Consider the following 23,444-nt stretch of genomic DNA (forward strand, 5'->3'; position numbering starts at 1 on the left):
GGTGGACGGCCGGTAATCGGCAGAAATCCCAGGGAAGTGCTGTGCTCGGGGTCACCCACTGTGGTGAAGGCTCCTCCAGTGAGCATCCCTACTAGAGGGAGAAGACAGTGGGGCCACAGCCGCTTTTCGGGAACTTGGGACGTGGGGAGGGGCCTGGGCCTGGCTGAAACAGTAACTCCTTCATAACACAAGATGGCGCCCAGAGCCCGTGCGGAAAGAAGGAGGCCTGTGCCGCCCCCCAGAGATCTACCTGTGGGGGCAAGGGTCCTTTCCTAGTGGCCTAGGAGAAGCACGCCAGGGAGGTAGAACCAGGGCTGTCCCCCTCCTGACACCTGCAGCGACGGGAGGCTGTGCAGGAGGTGGCCTCGGAGGGCCGGCCACAGGGAGGGGTTCCCCAGCACAGGGCGCAGCAGCCTCACGGAGCTCAAGGTGGCAGGCCCCGCCCCTTGACAGCGCAGAGAGCTCTAACATTGCTTGGGTGAGCACTGATAAGTGTCGCAACTCGGTGATGGATATATGGGGTTCACGATGCCATTCTACGTCTTTATTTGAAATTTCCCCAAGGGGGAAATGTTAAAAAAACCTTTGGGGGTGATGCGGCACCAGGCGTCACATCACGTGCAGCTGCCCAAAGGGTCGCGGCCTATGTCAGAGCCGTGGCCTACACACCGGGAGGCAGGCCAGGGTCCACTGGAGGGCCCTGGGTGGGGTGGAAGGCTGCTGCCTGGGCACAGGGCCCCAGTGTGGCTGATTCTGGACAGAAGGCCGCACAACACACATCTGAGAGCACCAGCTTCAGAGCCTGATGGCCCGTGAGTGCGGGTGCCGGCTCCCTACTTATTAGGCCAGCGGTTGAAAGCAGACAAGTCTCATAATGCGAGGGCCTCATCTCTCCTGGATGATATGCCTACGCTAGACAGAGCTGTGTGGACTGAGTCAAGTTTGGGCACCGCGCCAAACAGGAGGCCCTCAGGACCCGAAGTCTCCGTCCTTAGACAAGGCCTGACCCCACAGAGCTCTGGGAAGAGACGTCAGAGGTGCCTGCTTCCTCCTGGAGCTCCAGCCCTGGCTGGGTGACAACAGTGCCACTAGGCCGGCGGCGAACAGCAGACTGCCTTGGTGAACTCGGGACGCAAGCCTGGGCTTGGTGCCTGGCCCCCGGCTCAGACACGCACGCCTCAGCCACGTGGGTGGGTGGTGCCTCGTTCCCACATCTGAGGGACTCGGGTTCGACCACCCCGTGAGCTCAGGCCACCGTGCCCTCCGCGGGGAGGAGCAGCAGGTACCAGTACAGACCAGGAGACAGAGAAGACATTCCTTGCCACCACCAAGGTGCCCCTGCTTTGGGATTTCTCCCGTGTTGTGGCCTCCGGGGTGCGGGAAGGATGCCGATCAGCATCCGAGAGGGCTCTAGATGCGCACGGAAAGAACAGCCACGCTTGGCCCTCAAGGAGGCTAATCCCACGCAGCCCCACAGCCCATAAAGTAACAGCAAGAGGGATCTGTTCTGGCTGGAATGTGCTCTTCCGGTGACCAGGCGGGGTGACCTTAACGGAGGCACCTGGCTTCTCTGAACGCGGGTTTCCTTATCTACAAATGTGTTTATAAATGAGCTTTCCGATAAGACGGGAGACGGAAGGCCCTGGCTGGTGGTCCACATGCAAGAGACAGAGCTCCCCAGGCGCCCAGCAAGGCAAAGACAAGAAACAAATGGGCCGCCACCGAGTGCTGTGACGCTCGCTTCTTGGTGGCCTGAAACAAGGGCTACGCTGACCGCCAGGGCGACCATGAGGAACTCTCAGAGTGCCCCCCTCAATGCTAAAACGTATTTGGGTTCAGTCGGCTGGGTAGAAAAGTCACAAACCTTCCCAGTCCTCTTAGGTACTCCTCCATTGATAATTGTCAGAAGAGAACCGCACCCCCCCCCCCCCCCCCCGCCCCTGCCTGAGGGCCCTTCGGCCACAGATCAGTGCCCTTCGCTGCTCTGGGCGAAGGCTTTAGAAGCGACGGCGCGTCTGTACACGAGAAAGCAACGAGCCGGGGCAGGCGCCGGGGCTTACCTTTCTTTTCCATCCGTTTCATGTCCATCAACTTCTCCACGTTGTTGGGGTCATTCAGCCATAGCTGCATCCGGACGAAGGGCTCCCGTCCCTTCAGACTGAGCTTGTGCCAGGGTTTTGGGCGAGCAAGGAGGTCGGAGACGGAGCCTTGGGTGAGCCCCAAGATGGTCTCCCCAAATAAGCGCTGACCTGGCGAGAAAACGGAACGGAGAGAGACGTCACTACAGAGACCCAGGGATCTGGAAGGACAAGGTTAAATGCAGGCACGGGTTGAAAGACCCAGAGTCTGGTCAGCTGGGTCCCGCCTCGGAGCGAGCGCTTGTTAGAAAGCGCTCTTCAGCCAGACTTGTGACGAACTCCACTGGTGACGGAGACAGTATCACTCCCGCGTGCTGCTGGCACACAACGACGTCTCTCGCAAAAAAGCCTTCAGGCTCTGGAGGCACCGAGGCCTGGATGTCACCGGTAGCGCTTATCAGAGGTGGTTAATCCCTCACCCAAGCTCAGGAGGTTAATAGCGCACGGGGAGCCCTCTCTTATACAACCTCAAACCACAGGGCTGTCTGGCTCCTTTCACGATTAGCAAGGTTATCCGGTCTTGCTGAGAAAACAGGCCACTTGACCCAAGGTCACAGCAGGAAAGAGAAGGAGAAAGAGCCCCTTAGCGCCGTTTTTCTGAAAAGCAGGCCATTTCCAATTCTAAAGTCTATTCCCGCAGTCTCAGCTGCCTCTGCTGACTGGAGCTCAAAGGCGATCGCAACCCCTTCCTCGAAGCCTTTTCTCCGAGGCCGTGGTGGGCAGCCCGCTCCCCAGGCCGATCAGAGGGAATTCTGCTCTGGAGAGCACAGCGACACCAGGGCTGCTGGGTTCGTCAGAGGCTTCAAGAGAAAATTTCTCTTCTCTGAGAGCCATTCAGCCTCGGGTGAAGAGGGGCCGGCACTTTTGAAGGCGCAAATGAGAATGCGGCACAACCTGAATGACCAGATGGGTTCGGAACGTGACTAACAGGACTTATTAGGCGGAAATGGAGACTGGGATCAGACAGGCCGGCGCTGGGTACCACACAGAGTAGGGAACACGACACCTGGGTCCCCGAGCCGCAGGGTGACCGCGGATGACAGGCTCACGGGCTCCCGTCTTCGAGAGGGCACCACCACCCCCTCAGCTCCCAGGGCAGGTGTGAGCAACGGTGGAGTACCTCCTTGTAAAAAAGCGGGGCTTCAGGGGCTCCCGGGGGGGGGGGGGGCTCAGCGAATTAAGCGTCTGACTTCAGTTCAGGTCGTGATCTCACGGTTCGGGAGTTCCAGCCGCGCCTCGGGCTCTGTGCTGCCAGCACAGAGCCCGCTTTGGATCCTCTGTGTCCCTCTGTCTCTGCCCCTCCCCTACTCGCACGCACGCACCCTCTTTCTCTCAAAAATAAACGTTAAGAAAAAAAGAGCAGGCCTTCAAGTGGAAGTCTACAGCCCGGAAAGCACTGGATTTGAGATATTATTATTTTTTGTTTCCATCATTTTCACTTAGGGATACATTTACCGATTTCGTAAACCTGTGGTTCCCTGCATTTCAAACTCATAGGGCCTATAAGCGTCCTAAGTCCTCACCAGATTTTTGCTGTGGTAGTTTTAAATAAATTCTATCTAATTCTCATCTGGCAAATGAATCTCATTTACATTCCAAGGAGCTTGGGATGGTCAGGAAAGTGGATATATGTATACACGGCTAGTTACTACTTGCTTGGCCCACCCAGTTGTATGGTGGGGGGGATTATTCTTGGAAACCTGTACTGCTTCTAGAGCTTTCGCAGCGGTGGCTCTCAATCATTTTTGGGTCACAGACCCACTTGAGAACCCGAGGGACGCTACCTACCCTCTCCCGATAAAACGTGTGCACGCACATACTCTGCTTATGATTTCCAGAGACTGACCCCCGAACGTCTCAAGATCTCAAGCCAGAGGTTGAGGACGCCTGGGTCTGACAGCTGCATAATTCAGCGGTAATTTGGCCCCCTCAGTCCCCACTCAGAGACCCCCAGCAGGGGAGATGGGCTCTTCCTCGGAGAAGCTAGGACCGGCTAGAGCTACCACTGTGCTGGCTTCTCAGCTCCACGGTGGCGCTGCTCCGGAGCTCTTCCGGAAGTTCCTGCTCTAAGAGGAGGCAGTCATCTCTCTGGAGAAGTTTCACCCCTGAGAGCACTGATTTACGCATCACACGGCATTGGCGGTACATGCCCAACACCGGCTGAAACTCCAGCAAGGATGGAGACACGGACGGGAAGGCCAAGGTGGAGGCTTTCATGCTCGTGATCTCACGACTGCGACCTTGCAACTTAGCAGTGGGCTCACGGCAGAGTTGTCTTCAGCCGCTTGCCCACATTTACAGAAAACGACACTTCCTGTGAGGGGGTGGGCGGCAATAAGATATCGGGCCTGCTTCTATGGACTCGTGATGGGACTGTAAGGTAGGGGAGGACCCAGGTCTAGGAATCCCTGAATATTTCGATCATTGATGAACATATGGGGCTTCACAGCCATTTCATTTTTGTGAATTAACTTCATTAAAAACGTTCCCAGCTGACACCGCTTCTTCCCTTGTTCTGGTTTGCACAAGCGGTGGGGTAGAGAACCTCAACCAGGCAAGCTGGCCCCCTAACCCCCCCACCACACAAACTTCCCCGGACTTCATTGCTCCTTCCTTCTTGTGCTATCCCCTGGGAGAAACAGACACGCAGGGCCCCTCCGCAAATTCCAGCCGCTCTTCGGGGCTGTCTTAACACGCACCGCACACAACACTCTTCCTTCCGTTGACCTTTACACTCGGGAAGTAAGGACAGAGTGTTTGGGGACGGGCTGTTTCCATTCTCTGGGTGTCTACGACCAGGAGAATCCCATCTGGTCAATGCTGTACCATGGGGGCACGGAAGTTTAAAATGACCAAACACTCTTAATATTCCGACAGACAAAGCCACCGCCCGTGTGCCCCAGAGGCTTCAGAGAGAGCTGCCTCGGGTGGGGCACGCACGAAGCAAAATGGCCTGGGTCTGGGGCTGAGCCCCAGTGAGAGGGGTGGTGAACTCCGTTCCACCGAGACTACTGCCTCCCAGTGGAGGGCCTGGGGAAGGGAGCCGGCTTCCTGGAGCAGCAGGGAGGACAGTAATAGACTATCAGCTGCCAGGCGCGGTGCGAAGCAATGGCTTCTGCTCATAAGCCCCCGTCGGGCATTGCCGTCCCAGATTTACAGGGGAGGCTCTGAGAGTGGCTTGCTCAGGATCACAGACACAGTCAGAGGAAGAGCCGAGACGTGAACCCCGTCTGTGGATTCTTCCAGTATGCCATCGGGATGCTGCTCCCACCCGGCAGCGCCCGTGAGGACCGGGGAGTTGCACCGGGCATGCCCTGGTCAGGGCGCACGGGCGTTGGCTGAGACGTCCTGGTGGGCGCGCCACCAGGTCCCAGCAGGCTGGGACCGACCGCCCTCGGGAGCCCTGGTATTCACAACTGGAGGGTGTTTTATGTCCTTAGCGATGGCTTACAAACGTTTAAACTCACTGGCTGGTCCCTGCACCCATTCTTCCAGAAACCACCAGGAAGCCACCCGCCGCCCCCAGCGTGGCAGCCGGGGAGGGCACCTACCGAGGTTGTTGTCTGTCAGCACCTCCTTGACTCTCTTGGTTATGCCGTAGGTGTCCAGCTCGGGAGACATGGCCACCAGCTCTTGAATGCTGAGGGCCGAGTGTCCGGAGAGAGGCAGTGGCGTGGCGGGCTGGGAGTCTGAGGCGGGCGGGTCGCTGGGCTCCGGAGGCTTGCCGTCCTTATTCGTCTCAATGGGGGGACAGGGCTGTTGGACCAGTTCGGTCAAACTCTTCACTGATTCGCTAGAGCTCATCGGCGACTCGGGCGCAGGGCTGCAGCTGGCAGAGGTCTTTGGAGTGCTTTCTGTAATGAAAGGACACGAAAATCTGAGGCTGAAAATAGCTGTCTCTCACCATGAGCATTACTTTCCTTACCCAGGAAATACATTAAACGCCTGTGCAAGAAGACAGCATGGCGAGCTATTGGGTCTATGGCCTGAGAGAAACTTCATCTTCTGCATTAAAAAATGAAAAAACAAACAAACAAACAAGAACCCTGAAAACCGCAACAGAAGAAAAACTAGAGGTTTGAACAAAAGGGATCTGAAGGCTTAAGACAAGGGCATCCTGTTGCGAAACTGCTGTCGTATTAACCATGGGCCATCACGGTCATGACGTCTTCCGGCGGGACCCCGTGATTCCAGAATTCAGAAGTCCCTCGGCTAAATTATAATCTGCATCTTATATTCTGTCCCTAATTTTCAGAACAAAATGAACGGGTGGATTATTTTAAATGAGGGCGGCCCACGACGTGTGGTTAGGAAGGCCCCAGAAGAGGAGACCTAAGGCCTCGGCCGCTGGCCCCAGGGGGGCCCCCCCCCGTGCTGAGTCCTGGGACTCCTTGTGGGTTCTTGCTCTGATCCCAGAGGGCTCCACAGCACCCAGCCTGGAGGGGACCGACAGAAGAGAAGCACTCACTCTGCTCCCTGTCAAACCCCAGGATGTGCTTCTGAAGGCCAAGCTCTGTCACACACGCTGGCACCGGGAGAGATGGGGCCAGAGTGGCAGTCGGGTCTCCACGCTCTCCCTTCTGTCCTGGTCCGGGCGCCCAGTAGGGAGCGCCACCCCGTGCCACCCGTGAAACCCAGCCTCCATCGGAGTCCTAGGATGTCTGGAATGAAGGCTTTGGCCATTTCCTAATTACCAAATACACAGAAAGGCTGTGTCCGGGAGGAAAACGCAGAGTGAGATAGCGCTAAGGTCCTATTCGAGGCAAAGTCAGCTGATGGCTTGGTGTCTTGGGACAGGCTCCCTCTCGCCGCCTCCCATCAAGCCTGGCACGTAGCAAGAGCCCATGTGCCACGTGTGAGGGGCCAGGCCAGGTCCTGTCACTTGGGCTGTATGGCCTCAGAGAGATAAGTCTCAGGAAGCAGGCCCCTCATGGGACATCAGAGCACCTGGGTGGCCCCCAAAACACTCGCTGCCTGATTAGACAAAACGTAACGTGGAGTAGTGACTGAATTTCAATTGGCCATAGAAGTGGAGTGTCCTTTGCTGGACATGTCACATCCAAGATAGCGACCTGGATCAGACGCAGGGTAATGACCTATTCTGAACTCAACGAGACGGGAGATGTATTCTGAATACAAGGGATGTTTTGTGTGAATACCTAGAAAAAATCCCAAATGAAACAACTTCAATTCAACCAGTGAACCTGTTCATTATCCTAAACAGGACCAGGGTTCCACCATCACATAAACCTGTGTCCTCAACCCGGAAATTCTGGTTTAAAAAAAAAAAAAACCAAACACAAAACAACCCGCTGGTTTGTAAAAGATGTAAAAGAGCTAGACGTAAACAGCGGAAATGATCCGTATCAATCTTGAAGGCAATATGAATCCTACAAATCGGATTTCTTCTCTCTGCTCACCTCCGGGTCATCGTACAACTGGATATAAAACCCAGCAAATGTTATTTTTGTGTCTGAAGCAGCAAAGAAATTGTACTGTAAATTTGCCCCGATCCACCCATGCGAGGGACCGATGTGGCAGACCATCCATCTTGCTCACTGCACACTGTCCAGGACGGCATGAGTCCCCACATGATAAACAGATTCCTTCTCAGGTTTGTGTCCTGTAACCCACAGCAAGGTCAAAAGCACGGCTGCCTGGCTAACAAACCGCACGGTGCCACCGCCTGGTGCTTCCCCTGTTTTGTCTGGTGCCGGCCGAGACCCAGCTCCCGAATCCCCGGACGGCGGCGCGTTTCTTTCTCGCAGGCATTCCCGGCCAGTACTCGTGGGGATTTTTGCCACGCAGAAGCCCTGAGAGAACCGAACAGAGGCACTGGCCGCACGTTACTGGCGTCCCTCTGCGCTCCCAGCCATGGCTGCAGACAAAGGCAAGGCCCTCAAGATCAAACCCCGCCCCCCACCGCCGCGCTGGGCCTGGAAATGTACCGGGAAAGTGCCGCTGGGCGGGTTTGCATTGGATCTCCACTCTGTGTCGAAACTGCAACCGACAACTCGAAGCGGAGTGCTCTTTCCGGGGGACGACGATTCACGGACCGACACGTGCACACACACGCCACTGCGCTCTCGGGTCACGGAAAGCAGATTGGGCCCACGTGTTTGGCTAGGCACGGACAGATGCAATGGCAAATGGCCCCGTGGGAGACGCCACAAATCCTCACGCAGAGAGCATCACGTTGGAAAGGGAGTCATTTCTTTAGAAAGCTGTTTCCAGGAAGCCCTACGCTCCAGCGGCCGGACCGGCACCACAGCGGCTAATTAACCAGAACCAAGCCCGTTTCGGTGGGAGCACCACAGAGACAGGCTCTAGAGCCCCTGGCAAGGTGGCCCGGCCCCTGGGTGCAGGAAGGACAGGTGGTTGCCTGTCCTTGATCATCTTGACAGAATAAGAAACGTTGTCAACAGAAGAGGATAGTACTTTTTTTTGTTTGTTTTCCCCCAAATCACCAAATGGAGGCCTCTGACTAAAACAATACTTTTTTTTTTTGAGAGAGAGAGAGAGAGAGAGAGAGACAGAGCACGAGCAGGGGAGGGGCAAAGAGAGAGGGAGATACAGAATCCGAAGCAGCTCCGGGCTCTAGGCTGTCAGCACAGGGCCCGAATCGGGGCTCGAGCCCACAAACCAGGAGATCATGACCTGAGCCGAAGTCGGACGCTTCACCAACTGAGACACCCAGGCGCCCCTAAACCAATACTTTCTTGAAGGAATAAGGTTTTCTTCCACTCCACGTAATTACAAGTAATTTAGAAAACAAAAAAAGGAGGAGTCCTGGGCTTGGCATTAAGATACGAACTTGGGGGTAGGGCTACCTCTGTTAGCCAGCTGTTTTAACATGAGTGGGATTCTCAACTTCTTGGAACATCCTGGTTTCCTCATCTGGAAAATGCAGACAGCGTTGTAGTGAGGAATGAACCTGGCACATGGTTAGTGCTAAGAAACAAAACCCAAGTTGGATGTTTTGGTTTTTGTTTTTTTTTTCTTTTCAAAGCAGTTATTAGGGGCATCGATCGGGCTGGCTCCTTTGGAAAAGCACGTGACTCTTCATCTTGGAATTTTGAGTTCAAGCCCCACACTGGGTATAGAGATTACTTAGAAATAAAAGCTTTAGGAAAAAAAAAAAACAAAAGCAGTTATTAAATTGTATTGAAATACATTTGTTTATATAAAGGGAACCTACATTCAGTATAAATCTCCTCCTGATTACTGCTGTTTCTTCCACAGTTCCTGGTGGATACCATGGAGATAACATTCTGGCAGAGGTAAGACTGTAGGGGCATAAAGCAGATCAGGGTGGCGGGCAGGACTAGACTACAAAGGGGTCCCAGGGAATTCTGGGGGGTGGGGGGTGGGGATGATGGGATTCTTCTGTGTCTTGATTGCCAGAACTCACGGGACACTTCCATGAGCCAAGAGTGAATTCTGCTGTATGTAAATTACACTTTGGCACCAAGTTGCTGAGGACAAAGTTCTGGAAAGAATGAGATGTCATTCCCTTCATTCTTTCACCCGCTCCATAATCTGCTGAGTCAGGCCACTGGGCATATGGTGGTCACCTGGTCAGAGGTGGTCCTGCCCCCTTGGGGCTCATGCCTAGTGGGGAGACGGCCATTCGACAGAAGTACCTAAAGGGCAGTGGGGGTTCTGAGGTAGGACAGGGGGCAGTGGGCAGGCAGGGGACACTGATGTGGCATGAAGATCAGAGAGGTCCCCCGGGAGGGGGATGCCTCAGGTGCGCTTCAGGCACGAGCAGGAGTTAGCCAGGTGAGTCGCGAGAGGCAGGAGTGGCAAGGGAGGTGTAGACTACTCCGGACATCTGGTGGGCTGAGGCATGAGTGAAATGTCGTGTGGCAAGAATATGAAGCAAAGAGAGGCCCCCTGAGGCTGGCCGGTGCAGGGGCTTTGAACGGGCCCCGATGTCTGCTGTGACCCTCACGCACTTGGGAGCCAGGGCAAGGTCTGTTAGAAAGTGGGCCTACCCTTCACCCCAGCGGTGCTTCTCTTCTGGGGACTCAGAGCGGCCACCAGGATGTGTATTGAGGCCTCATGTGGAAGAACACAAGACTGGGAACAGGGTCCATCGCTGGGAGACCGGGTCTCCAGATTGTGGCATGTTGATACAACATACTGCGTGCTATGTAAGCAGCGGCGAGGACGTCAGGGCTGGGGCCACACATACCGGCACCCGGGGTATGCTGGGGGAGCCCACAAAGCAAGGGACAGAATGAAACAGAGCGTAACGTTTGTGTACGTTGAGGGCCCATACGTACTTTACGTTTTGCATGGCTACGTAGATACGTAGAGGCGAGGATTTAAAATCACGCATGGAAACTGGGGCGCTTGGGTGGCTCACCCGGTTGAGCGTCCAACTTCAGCTCAGGGTCATGATCTCACTGCTCGTAGGTTCGAGTCCCGCGTCAGGCTCTGTGCTGACCGCTCAGAGCCCGCTTCAGATTCTGTATGTCCCTCTCTCTCTCTGGCCCCCCCTCCCCCGAGCATGCTCTGTCTCTGCCTCTCAAAAATGAATAAACATTAAAAAAATTTAAGGAATAAAATAAATAAAATCATGCACAGGAACGATAAACAGCAAATCCAGGAGGGGTGGCCTTCAAGGACCAATGAGATTAGGGAGAGGGATTCAACTCTATCTTTGAGGTTTTGTTTCTCTTACAAATAAAGGATTGGATGGTGGCCAAATGGTAAGGGTAAAGTTGGGTGTTGGAACATGGGTGCTTACTGCGTTATTCTGGGATTTTAAATATCACAGGCCTAATGTCAAAAAATAAGAAACCAATTCAGCTCCCTATTGCTTCAGAGGGGGAGAATGAACTTGCGAGCAGTGAGGCTGGGGCCTGGGGCCTTGTGGAGGCTGCAGTGCTGTAGGGGGAGAGCGGGTGCTGGCCCGCAAAGCAGACAGGCAGTGGGGTGGGGAGAAATATCTAGGTCCAAGACAGATGGAGGGGCTGATATGGGGAGTGGATGGAGGAAGAGGGAAGAAACAGGGGTGCTTTCCACGGTGGGGTCTGGGTACCTGGACAGAGTGCTATTCACTCTGGTGAGTGCCTTAACAGCAGGAGCCTTAACAGCAGGAGCACCTTGGGGTGGGGTGGGGTGGGGTGGGAGTGAGACCGTATTAAGAAGGCTTATGTTACCATCATTTGTAAGAGCAGCTACCACTGAAGCTAACATCATTTCTCATGCACTCCCTGTGTGCCAGGCTCTGGGCTAAGGCTCACGAGAATCACCGACTGCACTCCTCGAAAGGACCAGAAGGGACATCCATGTTCCTCTTTTCACAGATATAAGACGTCACGTTCAGCGACACAGCTGGGAACCAGTCTGTATTCATAATAGGCCACCTATATCGTGGGGCCATGCCTGCACCCGCGTGTCCTTTCGTGGCAGAAGAACCGGGCCTGCCTTCCAGGACACAGTTGCTCTGCAATCCGTGTGAACATGCGCGAGTCTCAGAAACATGGCGGTCAGGGCCAAAAAGCCAACCCACTACCGGGGTGAGGGAAGGGAACCAAAATGTAATTAGCAGCGAGAGAAGGGCATTTACACCCGGCTGCATCAAATTCTCCTGATGGCCCCGCGATGGGAATATAAATCCTGCAACTCCAGGTAGGGAAACTGAGGCTCAGACCGGCAACATGAGTTGTCCAGACCACGTTGGATGGAGAAGGATCCGAACCAGATTGAGAGAAGAAACTCTCCACATTTCCACTGTCCTTTGTCTGGCAATTACGGAAGTATAAGCATAGGCATGCTTTCATTCATTCATTCATTTGCTCGCTTGCTCGCTCAAGCATTCTGAAAGCACCCACTCTGTGTCATGCACTCCGCTGGCACTGGGGATAAGTAAGAATCAGACACCCATCTTGCTTTCAAGGCATCTATAGCCAGGAGGGCGGGGACAATCGGAAATGGGTCGTCTGCATATTTGAAAAGCCCAGCCACAGAGTTCACGTATCCAATTTTGACAGCAATAGTAAGGTGTTACATTAAAAAGTGATCCATGTGGATTAGGGTTTTTTTTTTTTTTTTCTTTTTTGCAAGGCTTCGAATCTTACACAAGAGTAGCTTGTAAGATTACAAGAAAGAAACAGAAAGCAGAGACAGTGACGCGAGCCCCTATGAAACACATGAGGCATTCAGGAACTATAAAAGGATTATGAAAAATATTATATTCCAAAAACAGCAGGCAAACAACAGCTGCCTTAAGTTTCCCATACAAGCCAACTGAAAATCCTCGCCCGCCATGATTTCCAGAGACAAATCTCTCTGCAGTTTATCCGATCCACTGTTTAAATTTCCTATACCCAGCCCTCTATCTGCAGTAATAATAACCCAAATTCCATTTAGTGTTCATTTGAGCAGTCAGGATAAAGTCGTTTCTTATTATCTCCCCACTGTGTAAAAAACAGCTTGAAGGTAGGAAGTCAGCAAGCATTTTCACCAAAAAGTAATTATTGTAAGTGACATTTTTACTGCTGGCATGCCATAAGGCGAACTGTGCATTCAGAAGGACAAGTTGCTGAAACAAAATGACAGGGTACTCTGTGACATTCTGACAAGAACCCAAACATTATTTAACTGGTGGCCGGTCTGATGCACTACTTTTCATTATGTCCATAGTTTAGGCTTTGAGCCCCTGCCAAGCCAGGAGATTCCAAGTGACTACAAAGACAGACAAGTATGGAAAGATGGGAGAGCGGAGGGAGAAGATGGGGGGGGGGAGAGGTTGGCCAAACGGAGCCGGGGTGCAGCGTGGTTGTGGTCCGGCACGTGGAAATGTGAGCAAGAGGGAGTCAAGGAGAAGATACAAGGGGGGTGTGGGGGAGAGGCAGAGAGTGGAAGCCAGGGCGGGGACAGCAGCCTCGGCAGCTGCGGCCGCACAGTGGGGCGAGGACGTGCAGAAGGTTCTGGAGTGCCCGGTGCCGGCACCCTGGGTCCAGCGGGAGCTCTGGTGGCCTGGAAGGACCCTGCCCGGCTGTAGGCCCTCCTGGCTGACGGCGCCGACAGCCTCCAAGGCCACAATAGCGTGACCACTGGTCTGCAACACTTCTCAGTGGAGTTCGGATGTGGGTTGTGTGACGGAGCCACTGCACCCGAGCCGAAGCGTGGGGACTCCTCACTTTCCTCCAAGGGACGCACCACCCCTCTGAACAGCAAGGCTCATTTGCCCTCCTGTGTTTAGCCAGAAATCGACCAGGCCTGCACCACACCTCTTAGGATGTCCCCGACGCCATGCCCTGTCCCAGCGGCAGGGGGCGGCGTAGACGGGCTCCTCAGCCCCGATCCCTGCCTCGGGGGCTCACAGCAGACGCTCGTGGCCCCTCAGGACTACCGCCGACTTCTCCGGGCCAGCAGAAAACATGGAGTTGTTTGTTTTTGAGTATGAGCAGCCTTTTGATGGATTAGCACGGGCTTGAAACCAAATACATGGATACTTGAATAGATGACAGAGCTTTCCACACGCGTCCTACCACGTCCCTGGACATTTTCTACCGAGAAAGAACCGGAAGCAATCTAACCACATGCTAACCACATCCATGCTACAAAACAGCCTTCCTTCTGAGGGCCGAGGCCTGCGTCTGATACCCCAGGGGAGTAAGTAACCCATTCCCGAGGGTCTCCCCCACCCACAGGAAGGTCCATTCCCAAACAGGTGGTGGCATCGAGCATCAGCACACAGTGTCCCCTCCTTGGGCTGGCAACACGCTTCGGCTCCAAGCCAACCTTGCCTTATATCGCTGAAACTCCCAGCAAACCTGCCAAATCATTTGTTTTTTTCCAATGGCAGAAAGGAGTAACCGGAGGAAGGTTTGGGGCAGGAACCCCTGGGGAGGACCCAGGAAAGGAAAGTGTCTCCGTTGGTCCTGGTTTCTTCTGGAATAGGGAACATCGGTGCTTTCTCTCCCACAAACCCGGATCCTACTGGGTTGCGCTGGCCAGGATAGAAGCGAGGGTGGGAAAAGACAGCAGCCCCAGCACGTGGCGGGTACTGAGCTGCGTGTGTGAACACAACATTTCTAATGCCTGCCTAAGGAACTCTTACAGTGACATTAAAGCCCACATCCTTTACTTGTTAACTGAGAAAACTAAAACAACTAAAATAAAATAAAAGCAAGGTTATTTAACTTGAGCCATGTAGAGCTTACCTCCCCAAACTTGATTTCTAGGCCACTTGAAGAGAGGGCCTGGGCTTTCCATTCAATGAGGGGGCCCTCTAAGTGCCAGGCAGGGCGCTAGGGGACGGGGGCACGGTCGTGAGCCAGGAAGACTTCATTAAGCAAGTCACGGTCACAAAGACCCTGAGACGAGGGCGGGACGGGGACGCTTGGGGGCACCGTGACCCCGAAACTGAGGCTGGGTGGGTGTGGAGGGGAGGCCGTGGTATGCCAAGGCCTGGGTGGAGAAGAGATGGGGGCCGGGTCACACACTAAGAAGGTGGGACCCTAGGGAAGGGCATGAAGCAGGGAAGGGAGTGTCCCAGCCGGAAGTGCCATCTGGGACGATGGCTCTGAGGCTTGGGCCAGGGTGGGGACTGAGGGAATGGAAAGAAAAAAATTCTGTGAGACACTTAGGAAACAGAAACCGTGTGTGTGTGTGCACGTGTGCATCTGTGCGCACACACACGAGTGTGTGTCTGGGAGGGTGCGTAAGAGGGAGAGAAGGACCGAGAAGGGCTGCCAAGGTTTGGCTCAGATGACCAGGGTTACAGGCTTGCTGTTCACCGAAAGGAGCAGTCCTGGGGAGACAAGGCTGAGTTCAAGGTTGGGTACATTTCACTGGAGGTGGCCCTGAGTTCTTGGGTCTGGTGGTGGCGGTCCACCTGCGGTGGGAGGAGTTGGGAGGCAGACGGTCGCTGCACACGCGGGTGCGGGAGATGCTGGCCTCTGTGACCGCTGCCTCGCGGTCACCCAGAGACCTGCGGATGATCGGCTCCTCCCGTCCAACATAGTCCTGTGCCTGCCTCATTCTCCAGACTGTTTTTCACTCTCTTTTCTCCCCACACTGGGGAAGCACACGGGGGAGAGACGTTCTCAGCAACCCTGGGCTGACCCAGCTGTGGCAGAGCCAGGGCGGGCTCGGTGGAAAATTCGGGGCACCTGTCCGCCCTCTCCCAGGGATCCTTGTATTTGTGGTGCACGTTGTACAAGCTCTTGAGGAAACACGCACATCAAAAGCAGAGTCTGGGAATTCAGTTCAAAATTAAAAACCCTTCTTGAATCACGATTCGCCTTTTGCAGTGAACTTGGTCTGGCGAAAGTTTGCACTGGGCGACACAGTTGGCCCTGCTTCGGAGCTCGGTGATCTCCCGGCTTCCAGCTTTTCTGCAGATCTATACTGATTTAGAAATAATGCTTTCAAATTACCTTCAATAACCTTATTACCGAACCAGCTGTGTGTATGAACACTTATCAATGCGTCCCTGTGCATTAAGAGAAAATGTATGTCATACAAACAGTCTAAATATATATTACTGAGATGGGAAAAAACAAACCCTCTAGTTAAATTGCTTTGCTGTAATCAAAGATTAATCACTCTGAGCGCGTGTGAGTGTGTGTGCCCGCGTCCTCGCTTCTTCTCCAGGGTTCCGTTTCTGGCTTTGGGCAAACCTGTCCATCCTTCACCGATATTCATATTCTCCGGCAGACCGGTCACACCGCTGTTCCGAGGGTGGAATTGGTTTTCCCGGATTTCTGAGAGTTGGAGGTGGTTTTGGATATTGGCTTATTGCTGCGCCTTCTAGGCCTGCAGCTCAGAAACCCTCCTTTCCCCAGGCACATGGTGGACAGCAGGCTTCGAAGCGTCCATATGTGCAGAGGCGCTAAGCGCCTGCCCCGAGAGCAGCCTGTCCCTGCTCAGTAACACTGCCAGGCAGCCTGGCATGTGGGTAATGATGTTTGGGCTGTGACGGAATGTTCCTCAGAGGATCCAGGGCCGATGGCAGGCGCCAAATGTGACGGTGTGGTGGGCCGGGACCCGGCTTTCCAACAGCACGCAGGTGGGTGAATGGGTCTGGCCCCACACGGGCACCGGGCCGTGCCGAGCAGAACCAGTAACGTCTCGTCATACACGACGGTATTAGAAAAGCTATTAAGGTACGTTATTTTACACATCCTCCTAATCTCTCCATACTGCTTTACTTAATTTGTGATGAAATTGTTGAGAAAGGGTACTTAATGTAGGACAGTCAGTAAAAGTAATTTATCATCTTCCCGCTTCGGTGCTCACGTTATCAGCGAACTCATTTTCTGCATGCATCATGCAATCAGCCTATTATTTGCATATTAATCAGGCAGTGGACCATGAAAGAACTGTATCCCAGCCAAACGCCGCACTATCTCAGGAGAAACACTCCGTAATTATCATACATCAGTGTTATGATGTGGTAATTGATTATAACATCTTTCTGCTGCCCCTGGGGAGCCCCTCTGCTCACCCAGCTCCAGGCACTCTGGACAGATTGTTCTTTTCCTCCCCAAAACTGAGTCACCGCTGCTGTTTTCGCCGACTGCTATTTCCGTGGAGTATCGATTCTCCCTTTCAATTTTGGGAGGTATTTAAACCACGTGGAACGCAACTGACCGTAACTCATGGACGAGCAGGTCTAGCCAAGAGGAAGGCACGTCCCTCTGGACTCCGTGTTCTCTCTGTCTCTCTCTTTCTCCTCCCTCAGCTTTTGGCTTTGGAGGTGCTGCTGAAGCTTCCAAGAAAGTTTCCTTATCAGACACAATGCCCCAACTTCAGTCCCTCCTTGTTGCAAAGTTGGTACAAAGGCAGTTCGGCTGCTTTATTTAAGTGCCAAATGACAGACTAATTTTGGTCCTCTCATAAAGGACAAACCCAACATCTGCCAATTCAGACTCAGACTATATTTGGGAATCCAGTTCCAAAGGGAAGAGCAAAACACAAAATCAAGATGAAGCTGGTGATGGAGCCTCCTGGTTTGCTCTGTATCGGAGCCCCCCCTCCTCACTTCTCGTGCAGACCCTGAGCGTGGCCCAGGGGCCAGTCGTAAGGGGCTGGGGCTCGGGTCCCTGGCTGGCTCAGGGCTCCCAGCAGGGAGAGGGCCAGACAGCTGAAGGGCAGGGCTATCCTTCAGGAAGGGAAAGGGCCCTGCACCACTGTGTGTATTTTCCGTGCATGTAGACGGGAAGGGTTTCAAAGCAGCACCGACCTGTATCCCCGGCTGGATGGATTATATATGTTCCATTGCAAACTGCATAAAGTCGGGTCCGGCTCTGCCACTGATTTGTCGTTGGCTTCTCTCTTCTCCTGCCCAACTCCTGGCTGAAATACAAGGGACGCGTCCCGGGGTAATGGAGGGATCTGCTTTTCCTATTGTTTCTTTAGTCTTGGATCTGCTTTTCTGTATTTATTCAAATTTATAATTTGGATCCAGTTTTGTTTCTGGTTTTGAAATGTGGCCTTGGCTTCTCTCTGAGCATGTCGTTCCAGGCACCAACCCTTTACCCACTGGGGGGGCACAGAGCCCTCGGGGCTGAGTGACAGCTCGCCTGGGCCCAGCTCCATGGCAGTAGGGCCGCTGGCCTCAGGACCACGGTCGCTTTTTCCATCTTCTTGACTGAGGGCAAATCACCGCTCATCTCTGAGCCTTGGTTTTCTCCATCCGTAAGATGGGGGAAATCACTTCCCCTTACTGATGGAGGATTAAAGGTATCAGCTCTGTGCAGGGCACATAAAAGATACAAATACGCGAGTTTTCTCCTTTCAGGCCTGAAAATCACCTGAGGATAGATACGCATGTCAGCTCCTTCGTCTTTCCCTGGAACCAAACCACTGAAAGCCCAAGTCCTCATTTGCTCCTACGACCTACTTTTGCTCCTTGCGCCGAATGCCCAACGTACTGTAAATTCTGATTTCCGAAGAAAGCCGAAAGGGGCGAGAAGGGAGACGTGTCCAGAGGCCCGTGACGAGGCTCCGCACGGGCTTTCTCTCAAAGGCGATTTGGGCGGTGCCCGCACGGAGGTCCAGGCAGAGTAACCAAGGGAACCTGAGCGGGACGGCACGGCTCACCCGTGCCAACGGTCGGTCACCCCTATATCCCGGCAGGGTGGCCGGGTTCCACGCCGCTCGGCCCCAGATGGCATGAGTGATAGAACCTGCAGCCTTTACTCTGGAAGCTCAGGATTTGGGGTCAACTTTACAGGATGGTAGACGGGCAGGCAGCTTCCAAAGACCGATGGCAGTTCCGAGGAGCCGGGAGTCTGGAGAGCTGCCCGCGGCTTCCCCTGCAGCAGACCCTGGCTGCCGGCTTCCACCCGGTGATGTTCGCGCCTGACGAGCTCCACCCCAGGAGCGAGCGGCTGGACTGCTTTCCTGTTTGAAAGCGGGAGGCCTGACGTTCTGTGTGTGCACATATATTATTCACGTATACGCGGGGCAACGTGTAACGGAAGTGTAGCAGCAGAAGTAAATGTTCCAGCGGCGGCCCCTGTTCTTTTTATTTCCTTTTAAACAGAGTTTGAATCTTTTTTAAGTTTATATATTTTGAGAGTGAGAGAGAGAGAGGGAGAGGGAGACAGCATGAGTGGGGGAGGGGCAGAGAGAGAGAGAGAGAGAGAGAGAGAGAGAGAGAGAATATCCCAAGCAGGCTCCACACTGTGGGTGCAGAGCCCAATGCGGGGCTTGAACTCGCGAACCGTGAGATCGTGGTCCGAGCCAGTATCAAAAGTCGGTCGCTGAACCGAATGAGCCACCCAGGTGCCCCCAGAGGGCCCGGTTCTGAAAGGCTTTTGTACACAAAGTCATTTAAAGCTCCCAACAGCTTGGGAGACAGGTCCTGTATTTGCCCCATTTTACAGAAGAAGAATCTGAGACAGAGAAGTCGGGGCACTTGCCCAAGGCCGCACCGTCGCTAGGCGGCAGAGGCCGGACGAGCCCTCGGCAGTCGGCTGAGCCCGCTGCGCACACGGCCGCTGACACGCACTCAAGGCTGGTCACTGCAGGGCAGTTGCTTACGTTTTGCTGTTGAAATCAATGGAAATATTTCTCACCAGTGACTGGTTAAATAAGATACCGTATATCCAGATATGGGACTTCCCTATAGCTGTAAAAAGAGGAGAAGATTCTTTGCGTACTGGGCTAAGAAGTACCTGCGACATATTGCTGCTTGAGGAGAGTAAGACACGGCACCTGGACGCCTGCAGGCTTCCTTCTGTGCAGAACAGTATCTAGTTACAGGGACCGTCTGCAGGAAACGGGATAGACAGTCTCCGGGGAGGGCGGCTGGAAGACGGGGGTTTTGGGAGGGTGGGCAACTCATTATTTTTCTCAATTAAACGTTTACTTATTTTTTTTGAAACATTTTGTTTTTAAATTCTTTTTAACGTTCATCTATCTTTGAGAGACAGAGAGAGAGCACGAGCACGGGAGGAGCAGAGAGAGAGGCAGACACGGAATCCCAAGCCCGCTCCAGGCTCCGAGCTGTCAGCACAGAACCCAACATGGGGCTCGAACCCACGAACCACGAGATCATGACCTGAGCCAAAGTCCGACGCTCAACCGACTGAGCCACCCAGGTGCCCCAATGTTTACTTATTTTTCAGACAGAGCGTGTGTGAGCACAGGAGAAACAGAGAGTGTGACGTGGGGCCTGAACTCAAGAACCATGAGGGCACGACAAGAGCCGAAGTCAGACGCTTCACCAGTGGAGATCGACTCATTTTTAAAAAAGGGGTGTAAACTCTTTGAAAGCTTGCATTTTATAATCATGGTGTACACTTCATTTATTCAAGAAAACCCCACAAATCATAATTTTTAACCAAGTCAAATCTCTTACCCTGAGTTGCTCTCTCTCTGTCTCTTTTTTGGAGAGGTAATGGTGGCAAATCCCACTCTAGGAACAGAGACTTTGGGGGCTGATTTACAAAGGAGCAGTCTTTCCCAGGAACGGTGAGGCTGACGTCTGCTGCCTGAGAGTGAACCCCATGCGGGGCCTGTAGGTACAGTGTGCTCCGGGTGAAGGCAGGCGGGCCGGGCCTCCACTCTCCCCCTGCCCTCCTACATTAACATTGCAGTGGGGGCTGCTTCCGGGTCACATGGCCAGACCCCCGTGGTGAATTCCCACAAAGCGGCGAGTGCACACGCACTAGGGGGAGGTGACAACAAGTCCCATTTCGAGGGGGCTCAAGAGAGGGCCCCCTCCTGTCCTGTGGCATGGCCGAGGCCCCTCCTGCATTTGCTGTGCCCGGCCTGCATCTCATCATTCTTGAAGGGTTAACTCTAGAATGCCCAAACCCCTTGTCACCTGAGCTCAGCTGAGATAAGGCTGACAATTTTTGAAAGACATTAATTAGAAGGCAATTCACAGAGCACAGTTTCCTAGACCGTCTGGGCTGGCACAGGGGATATCTCGCTCTTGGCAGAGCAAGTTACTCCACTGCACCCAAGGTGAGGAAGGAACTTTCTAGGCCCTGGTGGGACATTCCCTAAGCCCTGCCTCAGCTGAGGGCCCCAGGCCTGGTGGCTCTGGGGCACGTGCTCCTTGGGCTCACAGCCTCCTCAGCCTACCCTGTTTGAACAAGGCCCTTCCCCATACGGGGCCAAATGACCTTTGGGCTTTGGGCCATCATCGTCCACGTCCTCTCCCTCTCTGCCTCTGAGCCCCCTAAGGCTATCCTGTAGCCCTGGCCAATTTCTTCTTGAACTGTTCCCCCTCCCCCGCTGCGCATATTCAGCCACTGCTAATGCCATCTCAGTGCCCTGCATCCTGGAGGCTATGCCACTGGCCGAGTCTCAACCCCTCACCTGCCCCTCCCACGGTCCAGTGGCGGGAAGTTCTTTCCTGCTTATTTCCTGGCTCCCTGTGGTCCAGCGGCTCAGCTCTGAGGTCAGGAGTTTCTTCCCTCCATCCTCTGATCTCTTCGGACGGGGTGGGTGAGAACTCAGGAGGGCTGTGCCACCGATCACGGGCCTCAGCCCCCCTCCTCTCAAGAAAGAGCCACCGGGGGGGCGGGGGTAGGGGTGAGGAGAAGCACTTTGGTAGGAGAGGCAGCAGGTACACATCGCAGGCCCAACACCTGCGATGGCAGGTGCGGGGCAGGTTGCCGAGGTCCCCCTGAAAGAGCACGGGGCCTCCCTTCTGTCCCACCGTCCACACTTTTCTTCTTCTTCTTCTTCTTCTTTTTTTTAAGTTTATTTATTTATTTTGAGAGACAGAGAGAGTGAGTAGGTGAGGGGCAGAGAGAGAGGGGGAGAGAGAGAGAGAATCCCAAGCAGGCCCTGCACTGTCAGCAAAAGGAGCCGGATGCGGAGCTCGAACTCACGAACCGTGAGATCATGACCTGAGACAAAGCCAAGAGTCGGATGTTTAACTGACTGAGCCCCCCAGGCGCCCGCACACTTTTCTTCTTACCACACAAGCCTCAAGGCAGCACAGCCAACGGTAGACTACACACAGGAAAGACCAAATGCTCCCAGGATCTACTTTCCTACTGTTGTTTTAAAAGGAAAACAAACCAAAAAAAAGCCCTCTGCGTCAGGGGCTTCTCACCTTTTTCAAAGGTTCTGCACACGCCACGTGCTTCCCTGTCTATGAACTTTGTACCTGCAATGTTCTCCTCCCTGACCCCTTAGCCCTTTACGGCCCAGTCCCTCCGTGGGGCTCCCTCAGCGTCGCGGGGCCTGCACCCACACATACCGACAATAGGAAGGCAGGCTGTGTTTGAATCCAGAAACCCGTCTTTTCTGACCTAGACCTTAGAACAGTTATTCCTTTATCATGGCGTTCTTGATATAACAAAGCATCCGAATGCAGGTTGCAACCAAGAAAGAAAGGCACGCACGGCACACTGAGTTCTCCCGGCCACACTGCGTCGATGAGTGGGCGCAAAAGGCTGAGCCCCGAGCCAAATGATCAGCAGCGGCCCACCCTCTGCTCAGGGAAGGGCACTCTCTAGTTCACAGGTGGCTTTCCAGAATCCTCTTTTGTTTTCGATCTGTTCTCTGTGGCCAGGTATAAATCAGTTATATACAAATCTTTTCAGGGGTTAGAAAAATTCTTCTTAGAGAGAACCGACAGTTACGATCACTGATTTATTTCGATGGAAGAGAAAGAAAAAAAAATCAAATCAAATCTAGTCTAAGGCACTAAACTGAGGCACTAAAACTGACAAGTTTTAGATACTGCCATGGAATTTTCTGGCAGTCCCTATTAACAAGCTGTCCAAATGCCTGCCCGAGAATCCCACTGCTGAGTTCAAAGCACTAAAACCCCGGACAGATTTTCCTGGTCATCTCACGGGCACCAAGCAAGAGTCATTCTGCGTATTACACAGGAATGTTGGCCCGTCCCTAACTGGGGGCTGTGGCCACGGGTCTCTCCAGGGTGTGTGAGGCCACCCACGTTCAAGACACTGTGGCAGCTGTCTCCTCGGGAGGCAGCTGCCGCTCTGCTGACTGACAACAGTCAGCCATGGGATTCTCCACGGGTGCAGAGGACCCGGAACCCACCGCTCCTGACTCACATGCTGGGAAAAAAACTGGATGTTGCAGAATTAATCCGAGGAGACTGGGGCATGCTTTGGCTTATGCGGTTTGCAATAATCCATCTGAAGGGTGGTGTGGAAGCTTATTAACTGCAGTAACAAAATGCTTTCGTGTTCAAAAGTTACGCTCTGTAATGTAATGACTAACATCGCATCCAGGAAAATCTGTTCCTTTCCCTTTTTTTTTCCCTCCCCCTTTTAGATCGTCTCTTGTCTCCTTCCTTCCCTTGGGGCAAAGAGATTAATCACACCAAGGAACTGTGAATATAAAATGAGCTGTAGGGAACGAAAATGGAAAAAAAAAACACACACACACACACAAAAAACCCCAGCGGTTTACCAGATCGTATCTGCCTACCGATCTATGTACCTACCTACCTACCTACCTACACACGTGCCCTCACACAACCCCCTTCCGTGCATCTTGAGGTTTTCTTCCCTTTAAAAGAAAGCCTGCTACCTGATCAGCAAGGACTGGAGGCCACACTCAGGGGAAACAGCCCTTACAGGGCCCCTCCCTTCATCCGTAAGTGCTTTCTTTTGCTTCCCCAGAGCATGGCGATAGCTAAGCAGCGAGGTCAGCTGATGCCTGGTACCTGGGATGGAAGACCGACAACAGGAAGAAGCAGAGAACCAATCCCCAAAGGACTATCTCCCAATAAGTTTGCCATATGAGATCAAACACGACCCCGTGCAGAACCACCGGCTCGCCTCCCCCACGGCACTGGGAACTCCGAAAGAAGCCAACTCAAAAATGTTTGTAGGG

The 23,444-nt window shown here is 53.7% G+C and overlaps 1 protein-coding gene across 13 annotated transcripts in view; it reads right to left on the reverse strand.

Moving 5' to 3' along the window:
• Window positions 1–23,444, reverse strand: part of CUX1 (cut like homeobox 1) — a 376,245-nt gene that overhangs the window by 36,429 nt on the left and 316,372 nt on the right. For 9 of the 13 annotated variants that reach the window (XM_053894154.1, XM_053894155.1, XM_053894160.1 and 6 more), the window contains 2 exons: window positions 5,690–5,992; window positions 2,061–2,249 (listed from right to left, as the gene is read on the reverse strand). The exons of the other annotated variants lie outside the window; for them this stretch is intronic. In XM_053894154.1, the coding sequence (XP_053750129.1) occupies window positions 2,061–2,249; window positions 5,690–5,992 (492 nt within the window). The remainder of the gene's footprint in view (window positions 1–2,060; window positions 2,250–5,689; window positions 5,993–23,444) is intronic. 13 annotated transcript variants of the gene reach the window in all.

This window comes from Panthera pardus, unplaced genomic scaffold (genome assembly GCF_024362965.1).
Source record: "Panthera pardus isolate Hobbes unplaced genomic scaffold, ASM2436296v1 HiC_scaffold_4, whole genome shotgun sequence".
In the NCBI taxonomy this organism is placed as follows: domain Eukaryota; kingdom Metazoa; phylum Chordata; class Mammalia; order Carnivora; family Felidae; genus Panthera; species Panthera pardus.